Raw genomic sequence first — 19,042 nt, 5'->3', positions numbered from 1 at the left:
GTCCATGTTGTGCACAGTGCCCTCCCAGGCTCCACGGTCATTGGTGGGGCTCCATACACATTGCAAAAACTTCTACCTGGTCCTCCTGTTTCTGCCCTCACCCTCTTTCAGAGTGAGCCTGTTACAAAATAGGCATCCTGCTGTCACTCTTGCTCCAGTGGCTTGCCATTGCATTCAGGTGGAAGCCGACATTCTCCAGCTGCCTTCAGTGTCGCGCCGCCCTGTAACTCTCTGAGCTGATCTCCTGTTAGTTCCCAACTCAATGTGCTCCAGGCAGGCTGGTCAGCTTCAGCGCCCTTGCAAGGATGGCCTGGAATGTCCTTGCTTGGATATCATTACGGTCCCCTCTTACTCCTTTTCCAGGTTTGTGCTTTCTTGGCCACATCAAAAATGTAACCACCCTCCTGTCACCCCCGTATTCCAGATTCCCTGCCTCTGCGCTGTTTATTTCTCCAAAGCACTGGTTACCAAATGTCAGACTGTAGGTTTTACTTGTCTATTTCCTGCATGTATTGTTTCTGATGAGCTAGAATGTAAGTTCTGTGAGGGCACAGCTTTCTCTGTTGTTCACAGCTGCTTCCCTAGCACCTAGAACATAGCCCAGCACATAATAAGTGCTCAATTATTATTTTTAAGGAAATGAAAAAATCAGGGCATTTTCCACGGTGTTTCTACCATGGTTTCCCCTAAAGCTTCAGGAGGTGTGCCCACCCTGGCATTGAAACAGGGCCAGCGCCCCAGCATCTCTTCTCTTCTATGCTCTGTCTCTTCTATCTGCTTGACTGCCCCAGGTTCTGCCTGGTTGCTGCCAACCCCCCTGGGCCATGCCCATCTGGGGAAAGCTGGGCTCCCTGTGTCTGGTGGCCTGTGAATGCCAGGAGTTTTGACCGAGCAGCATAAGAAGGTTGAAAGGATGAGGCTCACATTTATTGAGCACCCTACTTGTGCTAGACACTTTAAATTCATTATCTCATTTGGCCTCATAACAACAGTGGAAAGTGGGTTTTGTTCTCCCAATTTTATAGATGAGGAGGTCAAGGCCAAGTGTGTGGTTTAGGGTAGTAGAGCTGAGATTTCACCCCAGAGCAGCTTCCAATACTTTCCAGTTGTCTGTATTCCCTTGAACTATTTATTTTTATTTTATTTTCCCCCCTAGCATTATGAAGGTGTAATTGATAAACATGATATATATATACATATGTATATATACATACTATGATATTGCGATGTATGCATACATTGTGAAATGATTCAATGAAGCTAATGCACATATCTATCACCTCACATACTTATCACTTTTTTTCTTTTTGGGTGAAAACATTGAAGATCTTCTCCTAGTAATTTTCACTACTACAATTTAATTGCAGTCACCATGCCATACAGTAGGTCTCCAGAATGCATTCATCCTAACTGAAACTTTGTACTCATCACCAACACTTCTCCCCCACCTGCCTCTGTAAACATTTCAGCCTTCAATCCATTCCCATTGTCCTTGCCTGCCCTCTCCATCCCACTGAGCTGCGTTTACTTGGTCTGTGGGCCAGCCCAGTGGTGACTTCCTTTGATAATGTGGGGATTTTTCTGTGTCTCAGGGATGGGGAAATACTTATCTGTGTTCCGAGTTCAGATTCTGGAACCCATCCTTGCCTGGCTACTTAGCAGGGATCGTCCTCCTGTCGTGTGAATATATTGGAATTCTCAAACAAGTGTCAACCAGGGCCTGCAGGATCCAGCTGGGTGATGGGTCTTCAATATGAACCTCATCTATTTTGAGTTTTATGAGTCAAAAAACCAGGGAGTCAATGCAGCCAAGAAAACGGCTCCCCTAGGGAATGAACAGACGGATTCCTGGGCTTGCCACCATGTAGGAAATCAGGTCTCTGGTCTCCTCCATTCTCTTCCCCTGCGAGGTGAGAGATAACAGTACCCCCTCCCTTCTCCCTCCATGAGCCTGAGAGTCTGATGGGGATAAATGAAATCATGATTCTTAAGCTCCTTGCTCCTCAGTGTAAGTTGATGTATAAATCCAAGGACATATGATGAGCTTATAGCCTCAAAATAATAAGCACCCAGAAGAGAAAACTGCACATTTGTATTTTTAAAGAAAAACTAGAGGCAGGTTAAAAAAAAATCTGAGCACTCACGATCTAGCAGGAGAATTCTTTGCCATTGTCTGTGGGATTGCTCCCTCCCGTTTGGGCCATAACTCTATCTCCAGGCCCCTGCGTCGGAGGGAGCCCGTGATGGATGGACGGATGGATGCGCCCTGTCGGGGTGTTTCACCACAATTTCCCTTGGGGCAGGCTGTCTGTTGGCAGAACCCAGCCTCCCGGAAGATGGTATCTCTTGCAAACTCGACAGCTAACAGACACCTCCTCTCTTTGTATATTTCCCCAAAGAAGAACAGTCTTAATCTCTTTTATATGGCATATTTTATTATAATCCATATATGACTTGCGGGTTCCCAGTCCTCCATCCTGAGCCTAATAACGAAGGAGTAGGAGTCAGAGGCTCCGTGAGCCTGTGACATCCATGGCGTTTGCATTTTTAAATGACCTGGGATTTAATTACTCACTCTGCTCCCATGTTACTTTCAGACTCATCTCGTCCGCATCCTGTTAATGAGCTCGGTGGCTCCAACAGCCCAGTGGAAGCTTTTCTTTCAGTGCGTTGGGTGGCAGACTTGGGGCACCTGTGTCAAAAGCTGGTGGCTTTGATCTGTACCCGAGAGGATGGCTGTCCTGTCCGGAACCTGGGGGGAAGCCATTGCTTTTCACTGGCAATTTTTTTTTTTTTTTTTTTTTTTGCTTTTATTTGTGCCTTTTATTTTTTTTTTATTTTTTTAAAGAAGACTTTCTATGCTTCAATCCTTGTTTGTCTAAGAGGTTTTTTCTTGTTTGGAGACCGATTTGCTTCGGTTTGCACAGAAGCTGTCTCTGGTGTGATGGATCGTGCTGGAAGTCACCCAAGGAGTATCTCTGTTCCCAATTAGAAGTGGAGGCAGAGCTGCTTACGGGGGCCTAGGGAGGCGACTGGCTTGGGTGACAGCTGCTGCCGCTCTGGAGAAAGTAACGATCTGTAGGTTTATATCCATGTGTATAAAATCAGGCTAATTTAAAGATGAATTATGTGCGTGTGTGTGTATGTGTGTGTTTTGGATTGTTTTCTTTGAACGTGTAATATGTCATGACTTCTGTCAGGTTATGTGGACCCAAATTTGTGTGAGGTACAAAATAAGTGGATTTTTAAAGAATTACTAAATCCTATTAAGGACCATATATATCCAGATGAGCTACATTAGAATAAAACTGAGTCAGTGAAATCCCTAAGGAGCGTGTCTAGGAGGTATACTGTGCAAGAACTGGGACCTGTTACCCTTTATTCCCCTTCACTCTGGGAGCCCCTATGGTCAGGAGGTAGAGGATGTACCTCTGCTGGCTTTTTGGCAGGGGTGGTGACTCTTTCATTCTGACCTTCCAAGCTTTACCCACAGTGCTTTGCAACCAGGGTTTGCCAGAGGACAGGTAGAACACTGTTCCTCGAGTGGCAGGCTGGGTGTTAAGTAGGTAGCATTAAGAACCATGTTTAAATTCCTGCCATTTCTCAGAAGCAAAATCACAATTAACACTTCTTTTAATGTTATAAACCGGTATTGTCCAATGCAGCAGCCATTGGCTGGTTACATGTGGCTATGGGGCTCTTGAAACATGGAGAGTCTGTCTTGAGATGTGGCCATCAGTAAATAAACTATGCACCCGATTTGGAAGTCTTGACGTGAATACAAGAATATCAACTATCGCATTGATGTTTTTCTTATATGAATTTCATGTTGAAACGGTTATGCTTTGGAAATATGGGGTTTGAGGAAATATAAAATTAATTGCACCTGTTTCCCTTTACTTTTCAAGATGTGGCTACTAGAAAGTTTAAAATGATACCAGTGGCTTGCATTATAGTTCTACAGGATGGTGTAGCTGTGTCATTAAAATCAGTATGCTTCAAACTTTGATAATAATAACATCCAGCATTTGTAGGGCGCTTACAACATCCCAGGTTCTTTGCATGTATGATCTGATTTTGAATCCAAGTTTTGAATAGAATAAAACAAATAAAAATTGATAAGCCTCATTTTTTAGCCTGTGTCTCACAGTTTTTGTTTGGGTTTTTTTTTTTTTTTTTTTTGTTGCTGTTGTTTTTTGGTGGGTTCCTTTGGAGTTCCTTCATGCACTGCATTACTGATTCTCACACCAACACTGTGAAATAGATACTATGATCACCCCCATTTAACGTAAGGAAATGGAGACTTGGGTTAAGTGACTAGCCCTTGGCTGCTCCCCTACTAATAAATGACAAGGTGAGGGTTTGGCTCCAGGGCTGTCTGAAAGCAGAACCTGTACGAGCCAATTAAATATTTGGGTAATCAGGGAAGAACGATGTCACTGTGTTTTGCTGTGTTCCGGGGAAAGGCTCTCTGTCTTTCTGTGTTTCACTTTCCCTGTTAAGGGTCTGGACTCTGGGTGCTGGTGGAGACCCCCTCGAGCTCTTTGCAGGCAGGAGAACCCACTGAAGTTTTCCTATCATGGATTCTATTTTCCCTCTTGATTTTTGCAGTGTGCCTACCTGGTAAAGTCTGGTTCAAGGGGACTAAGAGAGAAGATTGAAATATGGGAAAGCAGGACAGAGGTATTTTCAGCAGGGAAGGAAGGAAGGAGGAGCAGGAGGAGGAAGTTCACAGCTGATGGAAAATTCTGTATAGTGTCAAGAGCGTTTTGGGAAGTGAGCCACAGGGGATGTTCATACAGAGCGGAGCCCAGCGCCTTGCTGCAAACTGCCCTCAGCTCATCAGAGATGTGCCTTTTATCTTGAAATGCAAAATCTGTGGAGAGAGTTGAGGCGTGCACTGGAAATGCACAAACCGGAAAAAGACCTTTCAAGGGCGGACCAAAGACAGGCAGGTAGAGCCCTTCAGCCTAAGGAGGTGGTGGCTTCTGCAGGCAGTTGAATTGGAGGGCAGAATTTGCCCCTTACCAGTTGTGTGATATTAAGCAAGTTGTAAGCATCCCAAGTTGCACTGTTATCATCTGTAAAATGGGATAATGACTGTGCTCTTGGGTGTGTCGGGGATTAAGTGACACATAGCAATAACAGCTGCTGCATTGTGAATGCTTCTGTGTACCAAGTCTTCTGCAGGTATACAAGTGCACCAGAGCCCCGTTAGGGCTAGCCTGGCTTGGCAGCTACTAATAAGATTACAGTGAATGAGGGTCTTGCCACGATCTCAATGGCATCTTGGAAAAATCATTCAGCTGCATTCTTGTCCTGCTGTGTAGTGTTGGTAAAATTACTTACCTTCTCTGAGCTTAGGGTGACTATTTGTAAAGTAAAATGATTGACTTTTATGATCCATAAGGCCCCCCTCTCTTGTTCCAAATGCTGTGTGTGGTTCTGGAAATTGGATTTATTTAGTGTTGGGAAGACTAGGAAATGAACTTCAAATATATACATATGATTATTATAAATTTGAGTGATTGTGACCAGCTGTTCCTTTTGGACTGAGGACAGGACATGAGACAACACACTTTAATTGTTTGAGATTAGACATTTGGAAGACTTTCCTGACTTGGAGGAGAAAGAAATATGTCAACAGAGCAGGCTGTGGAGTTGCATGGCCTGAAGTCACTAAGGCAGACAGTTGACTCTTTCTCTGACACTCACGGGCATTCCCTGACTGATCTAAAGTGGGTTTCCTCCTGTATTCTTTCCTGTTCCCTAGTTGTTTTCCTGTATAGCACTTTGGACTGTTCATAATTACATTTTTATTTTGTATTTAACATTTTTGGCTTGTCTCTTTAAACGGTAAACCACCCAAAGCCTGGGTCTGTCTGTATTTGGTCACCTCCTGTGTCCCTAGCCCCAGCACAGCAGTTGTCCCATGGCAGGTGCTCAGTAAATGGCTGTTGGACAGATAGATTGATGGACATATTCCAGAGATGGTAGATTTTGTGGCATGCTTCTGGATAGAGGTGGGTCCTCCATTCTCTTTTTTGGTTAAAAAAAAAAAAAAAAAAAAAAATCCCAGAGACCTTGTCTCTCAAGAGACTTCAGATACGGTTCCTCCTTCCCACCTTCTTTTTCTGGGAGTGGTCACCGTGGTGCATTTCTTCACTTGTAACGGCATGCCCCAGAGCCCCTTCCACGGGGACTGGTTGGCCTGGGTGCAGCAGCTGAGCCGGCAGATGGGGTTCCGCGGAGTGAGGAGAGTCTGGTGGAGCAGGGCTCCATGGTGTGCTTCTCTCCACTCGCCCTTCGCCCTTCACATTGCTCTGTGCTCCAGGAAGTGGACCCTGGTGGGTTGCATCAAACAGGCCCTCTGTTCTCAGGCTTCCGGTCAAGGTTGGCCAGTGAGAGAGGGCACGGCAGGAAGATGGAGGGTAGGCAGAAAGAGTGCTTGGTTCATTTGTGCACAATGAATCAACATGCAGTCTGCTGTCATGTAAACTAAATAGAACAAACAATTAAAAAAAAATAAAAGAAAAAAAGAGAAAAGAGTGCTCGGGTGATATGTGGGTTCCCTTGTTTCTTGGCCTCTGGGATCTTGTGCCAAGGCACAGCTCCTGTCCCGCCCTGTCTCCAGGTTCTTGCAAACCCTTTCTCCCTGTCCCTCCAGGAGTAGCAGGGGAAATGGCTCCCCTGGGGCACCTCACCATTCCTTGCCGGTTCCCTTTACCCTACCTACACCTCTGTTAATTGTCCCTCCACTAAACCTTCAGTTCCCCCATAGGAGTGGGCCATTTGTTTCCCCTGTTTGTAGGGCACACTGCATTGTGTTCTTGGATCCATGTGATCTGAGATAGTGGTAGACCACACATCTAATCGTGTGTCAGGGTGGGGGTGGTGGGAGGGGAGGGGTTATCAGGTTCAGGACCAGAGGACAATTTTACAGTAAATCAAAATATGATCACTTGTACCTTGGGTTTCTATTTTTATTTTTAAAACCCTCTGTAAAGTTGGACTTTGAAGGACACCTTGAGAAGGGGTTCCGCTCCACTCTGTTCTTTCTCAGGAGCAGGACTGTCTCTAGTTGCCTTTATACTTAGCTTAGTGTGTTAGTTTTCCATCACTATAACAAAATTCCTCAGCTAATTCACTTATAAAGAGGAAAGTTTTAGTGGTTCCTGTCCATGCTCAGGCAGACTCACTGCTTTGGGTTTCTGGTCATGGCAGTGCAGAGTGTCCTGTTCCCCTCATGGACAGGAAGCCAGAGAGGGAGAGGAAGAGACTGAGGCACAATTCCCTTCAGGCGAATGCCCCTAAGGACCTCGCAGGAGTCCCCGCCTTCCAGAGGTTCCACCACCTCTCCTTAGGACCACCTACCCTGGGGACCAGCCTATGACAGTGGGCCTTTGGGAGATATTCAGCATCAAAATTATAGCACCCAGTGACCTACCTGTCCAACAGCTGATCAAACTCCCCACATCTTCAGAAACAGTGCCCTCAGCTCCCACCCTCTCTGGGGACTGCTGGCCATCTGCCCTTTCTCCTCCTTTTCCCTGGCTTTCAAGGCCTCACATCCCCTCTGAGAGCGAGAGAACGGCCTCTCTTGGCTGAATTAGCTTTTCATGGAGCAAAGCAGAGGTGGGCAGCCAGCCTGACTAAGGAGAGGCCATGAGTTGCCTGTCAAGAGTTGGGATAGAGGGAGAGGATAATAATAATGAGGCCAAGTTGCTGTACTGCTTGAGAGTTTCAAAATACTTTAAATCAACACTTTTCTGACCCACAAAACAACCCTGTGGTGTTGGACATCATTATGCACCTTTGTAGATAGAAAAAGAGGCTTCAGCCTCCTCCAGTGCCTTGTCCAGTCACATGGTCAGAGACCGGCAGAAGCAAGACTGACGAGGCTCAGACAATGTGAGCTCATGTCCACCTGGCACCTTTTCTGCGTGGCCTCGGCTTTCCGTGAGGATCACGATCTATGTCTGGGATTCCAAAACGAGCTGGAAAAGCTGCACTCAACTCCAACTGGAGGAGCGAGCACAGGCCGTTCTGAGTTCTACCCAGGAGCTCTGGTGGCCACACGTCCTTAAGGACCATCCTTCCTGTCCCACCTCTTCTAGTGGCCTGACCTGCCTTTCTGTGTGTGTTTTTCAGAAGTGGAGCTGCCCCTGAAGAAAGATGGGTTCACCTCAGAAAGCACCACACTGGAAGCCTTGCTCCGCGGTGAGGGGGTGGAGAAGAAGGTGGACTCCCGGGAGGAGGAGAGCATCCAGGAAATACAGGTACTCCCAGCACCGCCCGGGCGCCCTCAGCACTGCCCCCGGGCTCTGGCTCTCCTCTCAGGGGCTGCAGCCAGTCTAGAGGCCTCCTGATGCTTTTCCAATTCAGTGCACCCCTTGAATCTGTTCCTCTCCCTGATTCCTTCATCTCTTCATTCCAAATGTATTTACTGAGCCTGTTGGGCAGTGGGTACTGTGCTAGGTCCTGGGAACATGGTGGTGAGCAAAGCAGACTGAGCCCTCGTCCTTGTGGAATAAACAGCCCACAGTTCAAGCTCTAGACTTCCTGGTGTGGGCTGCACCAAGCGAGTCCCTGACTCATCCCTGCTCCCTTCCTCACCCTGCAGGCTAAGCTCCTGCTCCCCAGACTTCTGGTTCTTTTGTCCCAGTGCTCTGGTCCTGGTGGAGATGCTCATTAACTCACTCATCCTGCAAGGCTAGCCGAGGGGTCCCTCTCCCTGCAGGGCTAGTTCGTCTGTCCCGCTAGCATTCACACAACTAAAACTCTCAGGCGCTGGATTATTTTGGTGTGTGCCCACCGTTTCCTGTTTGTCATTTGCCTTGAATCCAGGTTATCTGATACAACGCTGGACATAGAGTATTGTAATAATATTAACTAATGCTAATGTAAATAGTGGTGTTAATAATTAAATATAATTAAATTATATTTTATTAAATTTACATCCTGTATTAAAATTTTATACTCTTGTTATGTTACATATTAATAATTTTATATTCGATTCACTATTTAATTATTAATTCATTAATTTACTGAAATGATAGTTGATAATAATACCTTTCTGGCTTGTTTAGTAAGTCTCACTGGCCTGTGAGTTCCGTGGAGTCAGGACCCATGCTGCTTGTCTCCCCCGTATCCACTGTACCTGGTTCAGAGTTGGGTTTCAATAAAGATGCTGAGTGAATCAGTGAATCTGACCTCTTCCACTGCCACTCCTGTGTTAAGACGAATGGTCAAGTCTTTTCTACTTAGTTATGGCTACCTGACCTGTTCGTTCCCTCCTCTACCTCCACAAGCGCCTACTAGAGATTTTCATTAACTCTGTTAGTTGTCGAATGGAACTTGGAGTCCTCTTTGTCTTTCTCTCAAGTTCAATGTCTCATGCATCAGGAATCCAGTTGACACAAATCCAGAGCATGACCCTTTTCTCCACATCCTCTGTGGCTGCCTGGGTCCCGGCCACACTTACCTCTTGTCGGAAGTGCTGTGACTGTCTTCCCTGCTAGTACCCCAGAAGTCTTTAAAAGACCACTTAAAAATGGTGGTTTTTGGTTCATGGCAAGATTGAGAGGCAGGTACAGAGATTTCCTCTATATCCCCTGTGCCCACATACATGCACAGGCTCCCCCAGGGTAACATGCTCCCGCCACATTGGTTACAATCGTGGAACCCTACACACTATGTCACTATCACCCAGAGCCCATACTTTACATTAGCGTTTACTCTTGGTGATGTATAGTCTGTGGGTTTGGACACCTGTCTAATGACAAGCATCCACCCTTAGGGTATTATGCATTAAAATCCTCTGGCCTCTGTGGGGTAACCCTCCCTCATAACCCCTGGCAACCAATGGGTTTTACAGTGTGCACAGTTTTGACTTTTCCAGAATGTCCTTCAGCTGGAGTCTTTGGAAGGGCTGCTTTCCCTTAGGAATCCATGTGTAAGCTTCCTTCATGTCTTGAGAGCTAATTTCTTTTTAGTGCTGAATAGTATTCCATCGATTGGATGGACCATAGGAGAAGGAGCTTTTTAAAGTTAAATTGGTACCTGTCGTTCCTGAGTGCAAAGCCTTTAGTGGCCATCGTTGTTCAGCATGAAACAGGCCCCTCCCACCTCTCTGAGGGGCTCCTTCCTCTTTCCCTCGCTCACTCTGTTCCAGGCAAGCAGCGACCTCTTTTTGCTGCCCCTAGAACACGCCCCGCCTGCTCCTGCCTTGGGGCTTTTGCTCTGGCCATTTCCTCTGCCTGAGAAGTCCTTCCCAGCTCCTGCCCTCTGCCCTTCAGGGCCTTCTTGTGTCCCACGCCTTCTGCTCAAGGCACGTGCCCTGATGGTTGCATTTAACGCCATGTCCTCCACCCTTCCTGCCCTGCCTCTCTCTTCCCTCTGCTTTCGTTTTTTTTTCTTTTCCCCATTTCTCTTCTCAACATCTAACGTACTTTGAAATCGGTTTATTTATTATGTTACTGCTTATTGTCTGTTTTCTCCCAATAGAATGTAAACTCCCGGAGGCAGGAGACTTTGGTCTGCTCACTGATACATCTCAAGCACCCCAACACTGCTTGGCACGTAGGAGACCCACAGTAAATATTTGTTGAGTGAATGCACGAGTGACCAGATCAGATGGTTACCCACCCCATCCTTCCCCCTCCCGCATGTCCTACTTTGCTAGTTACCTTTTGTCCTGAAGCACAGCTCTGTCAGTGTCCCCTCCCCCGGCCACACCTTGTTAAAAGAAATCTTGTGCTTTCCGCTAAATAATTCCAGAGTGGTGGCGGGACCTTCCTGGGCCTCCCCCTCTGCTCTCCAGCTAGTTTTCAGGCTTGTCTTCTGTGACTCCTTTCCTCCCCGTTCCTCGGCCTTCTTCCCTCTCTGCCTTTGGTCCTGCTGTGTCCTTTGTGTGGCATGCCTTTCCTCCCCCTCCACGTGCGCAGGTTCAACCTCAGTGCCTGCTGCCCATCAAGCCTTTCTTGGTCTCCGTAGCCACGGGCTCTCTTTTTGCCTTAGGTGTTTAGGGCACCTGCTGCTTTCTTCCTTGTGTGTTTGGCTAGTTACCTATTCCCTCCATTTTTTGACTTTTGGATTTTGAAGGCAAGGTTTGTCGTCTCTATGTGACCCCTTAGAGTAGCGTTGGTTACAAGGTGTACTTTGACAGAATCAGCGAATGGGACAGACCTATTGCCCAGAAGCCTTGATATCTAGTGACGTGTGGCCCTTTTCCTTCAGAGCTGGAGGTGTGTTTGAGTTGTTCTCATGAAGCTCTGGGATAGTATATGAGTCACCGTGTCACCATCATCCCCATCAGGGCCCCCATGAAACCATGTGCAGCGCATGGGGCTTTTTCTCCTGTGCTAGAAGCTGAAGGAGCACCCTAAGCCAAATGAATTCACATGTTTTTCTTGGCTTCACATTACTAAAATCCGTAGGTAGTAAATGGGCTATAGTTTTTCTTTCAATTTCATTCATTTGACCAAAGTAGCATGAAGGCTTCCTCTGAGGAGGAGCTGGGTTAGGTCCTGCAGATAGCGACCAGGGGAGACCTCTCCCCTCCACTCCTAGTCTGGTGTGACATACAGACAGAAAACAAGTAAAACAAATACAGTGTCATGTTTTTGGATAAGTGCTGTGAGAAGAATGCACAAGACGAAGATTCAGGAGAAGAGAAGGGCTGATTCTAGGTAGTGTCCTAAGGGAGACAAGGGGTTTAACCTCAGTTAACGAGCTTTCTGGGAAGAGGAACAGTGTGCTGAAGGCCCTGAGGTAGGTCAGAGCTTGTGTTGCTGGAACAGACAGAAGGCCCATGTGGCCGTAGCATGGTGCCAGGGACAGAAGAGCCCAGGGTGGAGTTGGACAGGTGGCCAGGAGCCAGACCTCAGCCTCATGGGACGTGGAAGTGGCTTTTGGTTTCACGTAAAATAAAAAAGGAAGCCAATTGGAGGATTTTAATCAGGGCAGTGGATTTTTATTTGATAACGATCCCTCTGGTTCTGCATGGAGAGGAGACTGGATGTGGGGCCAACAGAGTGACATTGGTTAGATTTTGTCGTATTCCTGGCCAGAGATAATGGAATCTTTGAAAGGAATTTTTTCCCCCTCTCTCTCTTTTTTTATAACATAACCACAAACCACTGTTATCATCACTGTAAAGACTGTTTAGAGTAACAGAGAGAAAAGTTATTTTAAAATGTGTTTATTTTGCAGACGATGTCCTTGGACAGGGACTGCCAGTATGTTACGGGGGATCAGCTGATTCTACAGTTGGACCACCCCTGTCCTTCACTTCTCAGACAGGACTCCCCCTCTGCTTCCTGAGGCCTGAAATGAGCTTTGTTCTTTAGGATGTGTTGGCTCCTTCTGAGTTCCGAGTCGCACTTCTGGCGTCAGGGCCACATTCAGAAAAATGCAGACACGTGGGGGCATCATGTAGGCCTGGGGCATAGACTGGAGCTTCCAGAGTCACAAGGGAGCTGGAGGGGAGATGAGGGACAGAGCCTTAGGAGAGGAGAAGTCAGTTCACCTCTTGGACAGTGAGGCTGTGTGACTCTCTAGGGACCAGCTCAGCTGCCTTCACCCATCTTTCACCTTCCAACCCAGAGTCCATATTGTGGACAATAAATACCCTTATCATGAAAAATGACAGGGGAGTCAGAACTATACTGAGATGCCATAGGCAATGACCTTTAAATTCCAGACACTTGGAACTTACCATGATTAAATGACTTCAAAACTCAGAAGGTTTGCAAGACAGCTGTGTGATCAGCAACGGTAGTCGCAATCGCTCTACTGTCTATTTATACTACATTTTTTCACTGAAGGCTGCAGAGCATTTGCCATTGTTTTGCTTGGATTTCACTAGTGGTCCCACCTGCAGGTCAGGAAGCCCAGGGGCCTGCTCCAGACCTGAGCCAACATTTCCCAGCTATGGGCCAGAGGTCATGTCCAGTAGACTCGGCTGTTTCTATTAGATGGTGGAGGCTGACCCAGAGATCTAAAAGTACTGTCAGCTAGTGGGTAAATAACACTAGTAGGGAAATTGGAGAAGAATTCACTAGAACCATTTGGAGCTCTTTGGCAGGATTACGTGACGGGGGTATCCTGGCTGCTATGATTGCAGCAGAGCACTCTGACAGGAAGGCAGGAGCAGAAGATCACTAGTAACCCACTCCTGGGCTTCCTGTTTGGAGGACAGGTCAGTAGTGTTGTCTAGGAGGCCACTTGAACAGTGATGGTCACATCAGGTGTCCGTGTGGTGTGTGCTACTTTCTAAGACTTTCTGTAGTTGGTTTTTATTTTATTTTATTTTTGTACCATCTCTCCAAGGATTGTGGTGTCATCCTGTATAATGTGTATCCTGCCCACTCTTCTGGCTTTATCTTAGCCACCTCTCTCCTGGAACCACCAAACTTTGGTCACGCCAGCCTCTTCCTGCTACTTGGCCAAGCCAGGGTCCTCTTCCTGCCTCAGGGACTTTGTTCATGTTGACCTCCCTGCTTAGTACCTCTTCCCTCGCTTCCTGCCTCTTCTCTGTCTCCATTCCCAAGGCAAGTCTTTGCTCACTCTCCATCTCTCATCTCCCTTTGTCCTCAGGAAGCCTCCCCCACCCCTCGAATTAGGTAACATTCCCTTCTAATGCCCTCCTGTGCACCCTGAACTTGCCTTTATGACAGCTGGAGTTATGTGGTTATGCGTATTGTTTAAATCTGTCCTTTCTTCTCTAGACTGTGAAGCCGATTTGGGGCCAAGACTCCAGCCATGATGTAGCTTTCCTCCGTGCAGCAGCTGCCATGTAGTCAGCACTAGATACATGTTTGTAGATTGAATTGATTTCTGTTTTATAACTGGGGGAACTGAGTCACACAGTGAGCCCATAAGGAATTCACAGGGCCCTGACAAGGAGTTCAGTGAGCTCCAAGCCTGTTCCCTCTTTTCCTACTCCCATGGTGAAGGCATAGGTCTCCTGCCATGATCTTTTATCCTTCCCTTTCATCTGGGGGAACATATTCCACCTCTTGCCTCCCTTCTTCTAAGGGAATGAACAGCTCAGCTCCCTCCATGAAGAGTATGCTGTGGTGAACCTTGGAGTTCTCAGTTCCAAGGTCTGAGAAACCAGTGAGAAGTTGAACTTATGAACCTGACCTTATTCTCATGCCCTCCGTGTGTGATCTTGAACCATCAAAATTGTTTTCAGCCTCAGTTTTAATTCACCTGTAAAATGGAAACTGGATTCTATGTGACTCACAGGGGTATAGAAGAGAGAGAATTTGAATTCATGATCTTTAAGTTTTATTAAAAGTCATGAACTGTCATGAAAATGTATTTTTCTTAAAAAAAAAAAAGGATTATTATGAGCAGCACATTAATGTTACATTCTGGTCAGATGAACAGGAAGTTACTTGTTTTCTTCAAACAAGAATGACAGGGAAAGGAGAAACACATTTTCATGTTTCTGAGGTGACCCTTTTTGGGAACAAAAGGAAGTATGACATTAAAGAAAGTAAGTTTTGATAAAATGACTTGGCCCCCATAGAAAATCTTTCCAGCCTGTTTTAATAAGCCTTTTCACTGCTATAACGAAAAGATTTGACCAGAACAATTGTAGAGGAGGAAAAGTTTATTTGGGGACTCACAGTTTCAGGGTCTCAGTTCAGAGGACAGCCCATTCTCTGGGCCTTCAGGTGAGGCAGAATATCATGGTGGAAGAGTGTGGTGGAGGGAAGCAGCTCACGTGATGATCAGGAGGCAGAGAGAGAGAGAGAGAGAGAGACTCCACTGCCCAGATACAAAATCTATACCAAAGGCCCACCCCCAGGTACCCACCTCCTCCAGCCACATCCTACTCACCTTCAGTTACCACTCAGTTAATCCCATCAGGGGATTAATTCAGTGATTGGTTAAGGCTCTCACAGCCCAGTCATTTCTCCTCCAAACCTCCTTGCATTGTCTTACACTTGAGCTTTTGGGGGACACCTCACATCCAAACCATAACACTGTCAGAGTATTCTCTTGTTAGAAAACTCTTCTTGGGCACAAAGAGTGGGGAAGCTCAGTGTTCTGGAAGGGGCTTGGGCTTGGGGAGTGTTGAACTCTGGGGCAGCGTTTCAGGGGCTCCACTTCCCAAGCAGGGGGAACAGCATCTTCATTTTGTTAGAACAACAACAACAACAACAACAACAACAACAACAACAGAAACCTAAAAATCAAAACAAAAGAAAAAAAAGGGAACGCCTTCAGATGATTTTCTCCTTTGCATTTAGTTTCTCAAGTCTTCTACTGATTTTCTTATCATTCCAGAGGGTTTTGGAAAATGATGAGAATGTAGAAGAAGGGAATGAAGAAGAGGATTTAGAAGAGGATATTCCCAAGCGAAAGAACAGGACCAGAGGACGGGTAAGTGGGGATGTCACCAGGGAGGAAAGAGTGTGGGACTGAGGTCAAGCCAATAATCGATCCCTGGGCTGATTCCAGGTCCCAGTGCAGCGAGATGGATGTCACACCCGTGGACTGGCTTAGAGAGTACTCAGAGAGGAACACTCCAGAGGGGCTCGGATCCCGTCAGAGCCTGGAGGAGTTCCAAGCTGGCAAGAGGGAGGACAGGAGGCAGGAAGTGCTCTGGGGGGAGGGGGAGGGAGGAGGATGAGGAGAGTGTGTCTTTGGGGCTCATCACTCATTCGTGAATAAAGGTCGAAAGTTTCCCAGGGTCGTCCCAGAATGACAGAGTCAGGACACAAGCTTTGGGGTGTGCTTCCCCAAACCAGGAGTAGGAAGGGGAAGAAGGAGGGATGCAGCTGATGGTCCCCAAATGGGTCTGGCCTGAGCTTTGGAGTCATGGGATGGGGCAAGGAAGGGGCCAGAGCTGGGGCTGGGCAGAGGGAAACCCTGGGACAAGGAATGAAAACAAGGCATTGGCCCCTGATGGGGAGAGAGCCAAGCCAGGGCCGTGCTTCCAAGCATCAGGTTGGTTCTCCAGAGGCCTCATGTACAAGTCCAGAGGGGCTTTCTGCAGCCTGCAAGGGCATTGGATAGTAATGAGATGGAGAGGGCCCTTCAGGAGTAAACTGAGGCTCCCTACTGGAGGATTTCTTCTCTTAGACCTGAAGGTCTGGCTCCTACAGGCTCCAGGCAGGAACCCGTGCACTGCGCACCCCATAAGAAGCTTGCCCCATGGGTTTGGGTCCCCTAATAATTATAGCAAGTCTCCCTACTCTCACGGCCCCATGCTTTAGTGAACAGCAGTATCCCTGAGAGAGCTTATGAGATATAGATTTCCAGGACCTGTGGTCAGAAATTCTGATTTAGTGGTTCTGGGATAGGGCCTTGAAGCGTATTATAAGCGAGTTCTCATGTGGTTCAGCACTGCCCACTGTGGCCTCAGGGGCTTGGACCTGCTGACGGGAGCAGGGACCTGTCAGGGAGGGCAGGCCAGCTGTCTGATGGTGCACCTTATATAGCTGTCACCAGCTTCGTCAGTTGCCAGTGCTTTAACTGTTTTGTCTCATCTATTCTTTTTTCCTACTTTTCCTTGGTTTATGTGTTTGTTTGATATTTCCTCCAGGATAAGGGTGAGGGAGCCAATCGTAGACATTAGTGTGTAACTCTAATAGGATTTGTACTCAGTAAAAATGACCATCATTCTAATAACTGTCCAGGTTCTGTTCATTTCCCCTTAATTTCTCAAAAAATGTCCAGTTATGGTTGGTCGATTTGAAGTCTACGTCTCCTTTATTCCACACATACCTCTTTCTCATGACAACCTACCACAAACATGTTTTTTTTTAAACCCCCATTGATCTGTTGAAAACTTGGCTGGGCTTGTAGAATTTCTCACATTCACGATTTGGTGGAGTAGTGGTGCTTTTATGTCCTCCTCTAGCCATTGTATTTACTGGAAACTAGTATAGTTGTCTTCTCTTTCTATGGTTTTGGTTTCCATTGTTCTAGTTTCCTGTGGTCGACCCTGATTTGAAAATATTAAATGGAAATTCCAGAAAGATCTGGTTCCTACATTTAAGATTGTGCCCCATTCTGAGTAGGGTGGTGCCATCTTGTGTCGTCCAGATCTGTCATGCCTGGAAAGTGCATGCCTGGAAAGGAAAGTGGATACCTTTATCCAGCGTATCCACACTATATATGCCACCCACCCGATCGTCACATTGCAGTTGTCTAGGTTACCAGATAGACTGTGCCCGTTTTGTAGCCCTGTGTTCAAGTAGCTCTTATTTTACCCAGTGGCCCCACAGTGCAAAGGTAGCGATGCTGGCAATTTGGATTTGCCAAAGAGAAGCCCTAAGTATTCCCCTCAAGTGAACAGGTGAAAGTTCTTGACTTAAAGAGAGAAAAACGATCAGATGCTGAGGTTGCTAAGATCAACAGTAAGAAAGAATCTTTTATCTGTGACATTGTGAAGAAGAAAAAAGAAATTCCTGCTAGCTTTGCTGTCGCACCTCAAACTGTAAAAGTTGTGGCTGCAGTGCATGATAAGTGCTTAGTTAAGATGGAAAAGGCATTAAATTATAGGATTGGGTACTATCTAGGGTTTCAGGCATCCATGGGGAGTCTCGGAACATATTCCCTGTGGATAAAGGATACCACTGCTGTTTGATTAGAGACTTGAATAGATTCAGGATATTTGTGTGCGTGTGTGTGTGTGTGTGTGTGTGTGTGTGTTTATGTGTTTATGTATCTATAAATATTTATTTTGTTGTTTTTTTTTTTTTTTTTTTGGATACAGGGGATTGAACTCAGGGGCACTCAACCACTGAGCCACATCCCCAGCCCTATTTTCTATTTTATTTAGAGACAGGGTTCCCTGAGTTGCTTAGTGCCTTGCTTTTGCTGAGGTTGACTTTGAACTCACAGTCCTCCTGCCTCAGTGCCCCCAGCCGCTGGGATTACAGGTGTGCGCCACCGCCTCCGGCTGAGATGTACTTTTATTGCGTTGCCCTAGGGGCACAGGTTGTCTAGTGCTTCTGCTTTTAGTAGTATTCAAATTGGTCAACAAACTTACGTGTTTTCAGTCTGATCCCTTGTTTATGAATTTCCTTAACAAGTTTTCCCTAGTGATTTTTGTGGCCAGGGATGGACTTGCCTAGACTCATTACTTCCTTTGGTGGGTGCGGTGGGGTTGTCTACAAAATAATGGGTGTCTAATTCCATCGTGGAAGAAGGCTTTGGAGCTTGAACTTCCTGTGAACATTAAGGCCTGTGTACCTCCTGACCTGCTTCCTGTCCCCTGAACCAAACTTACTAGAGTAGACTGTAGAAATTGGTCCTCTTAACACTCCCAATATAAATCCGAAGATGGGACTCCCAGGCAGTGACTAGGAATTGGGGGTCTGCGCTGTGAGACCATCAATAGCAACAGAACAGCCACAGACATTTGTAATTCCAACGTGCTTACTCTAACCAGGCAACGTGGTGGGCTCTTTACAATAAGAGCTACTGCGCAGAGTGATGGCTTTGTGCCAGGTACTCTATGCTGTATTCTCTATTTCTGACTGTCCCCTGCAGCGGCTGCTGGTCACACATGGCTACTGAGCCCTTGCAGTGTGGCTGGTCTAAGTTGAGAAGTGCTGTGAATGTGAAATACGCCCCAACTTTCAAAGGCTTAGGATGAAGATGGGAGTGCCGAACGCCTCATTGTCAATTTTTATATTGATTAATTTTTGAAATTATAATATTTTGGATAGACTGGGCTAAGTAAAATATATTAGTAAAATTAAATGCACCTTTATAAAATTTTTTTTTGCCTCATTTAAAAATTTTTTTGAGTGCCAGGGATTGAATCCGGGGCTTTGAGCATGCTAAGCATGCACTGTACCACTGAGCTATACCCCAGCAACCATTCCATCTTATTTTAAATGTAGCTACTGGAAAATTTGAAAGGACAAGTGTGGTTCATGTTATATTTCTATTGATCAGAACTTTTTCTTTCATTCCTTTAAGTTGGTATTTTTGCTCCCGGAAGGATTAAATAACTTGGTCAGGTTCACTCAACCTTGTCAGGAAGAATCCAGGATTCAAATACAGGTCT

At 46.3% G+C, this 19,042-nt stretch overlaps 1 protein-coding gene across 2 annotated transcripts in view; it reads left to right on the top strand.

The window, feature by feature from the left end:
- Dpf3 (double PHD fingers 3) overlaps nucleotides 1-19,042 on the top strand; it is a 245,550-nt gene that overhangs the window by 131,809 nt on the left and 94,699 nt on the right. For both annotated transcript variants that reach the window (XR_007107004.1, XM_047539004.1), the window contains exons 4-5: nucleotides 8,152-8,279; nucleotides 15,304-15,399. Coding sequence is in view for 1 of the 2 variants with exons in the window: in XM_047539004.1 (XP_047394960.1) it covers nucleotides 8,152-8,279; nucleotides 15,304-15,399 (224 nt within the window). In the remaining variant the exon portion in view is untranslated. The remainder of the gene's footprint in view (nucleotides 1-8,151; nucleotides 8,280-15,303; nucleotides 15,400-19,042) is intronic.

The sequence above is a fragment of the Sciurus carolinensis genome, chromosome 2 (genome assembly GCF_902686445.1).
Source record: "Sciurus carolinensis chromosome 2, mSciCar1.2, whole genome shotgun sequence".
Classification (NCBI taxonomy): domain Eukaryota; kingdom Metazoa; phylum Chordata; class Mammalia; order Rodentia; family Sciuridae; genus Sciurus; species Sciurus carolinensis.
This window is presented reverse-complemented; position numbering and strand designations above follow the sequence as displayed.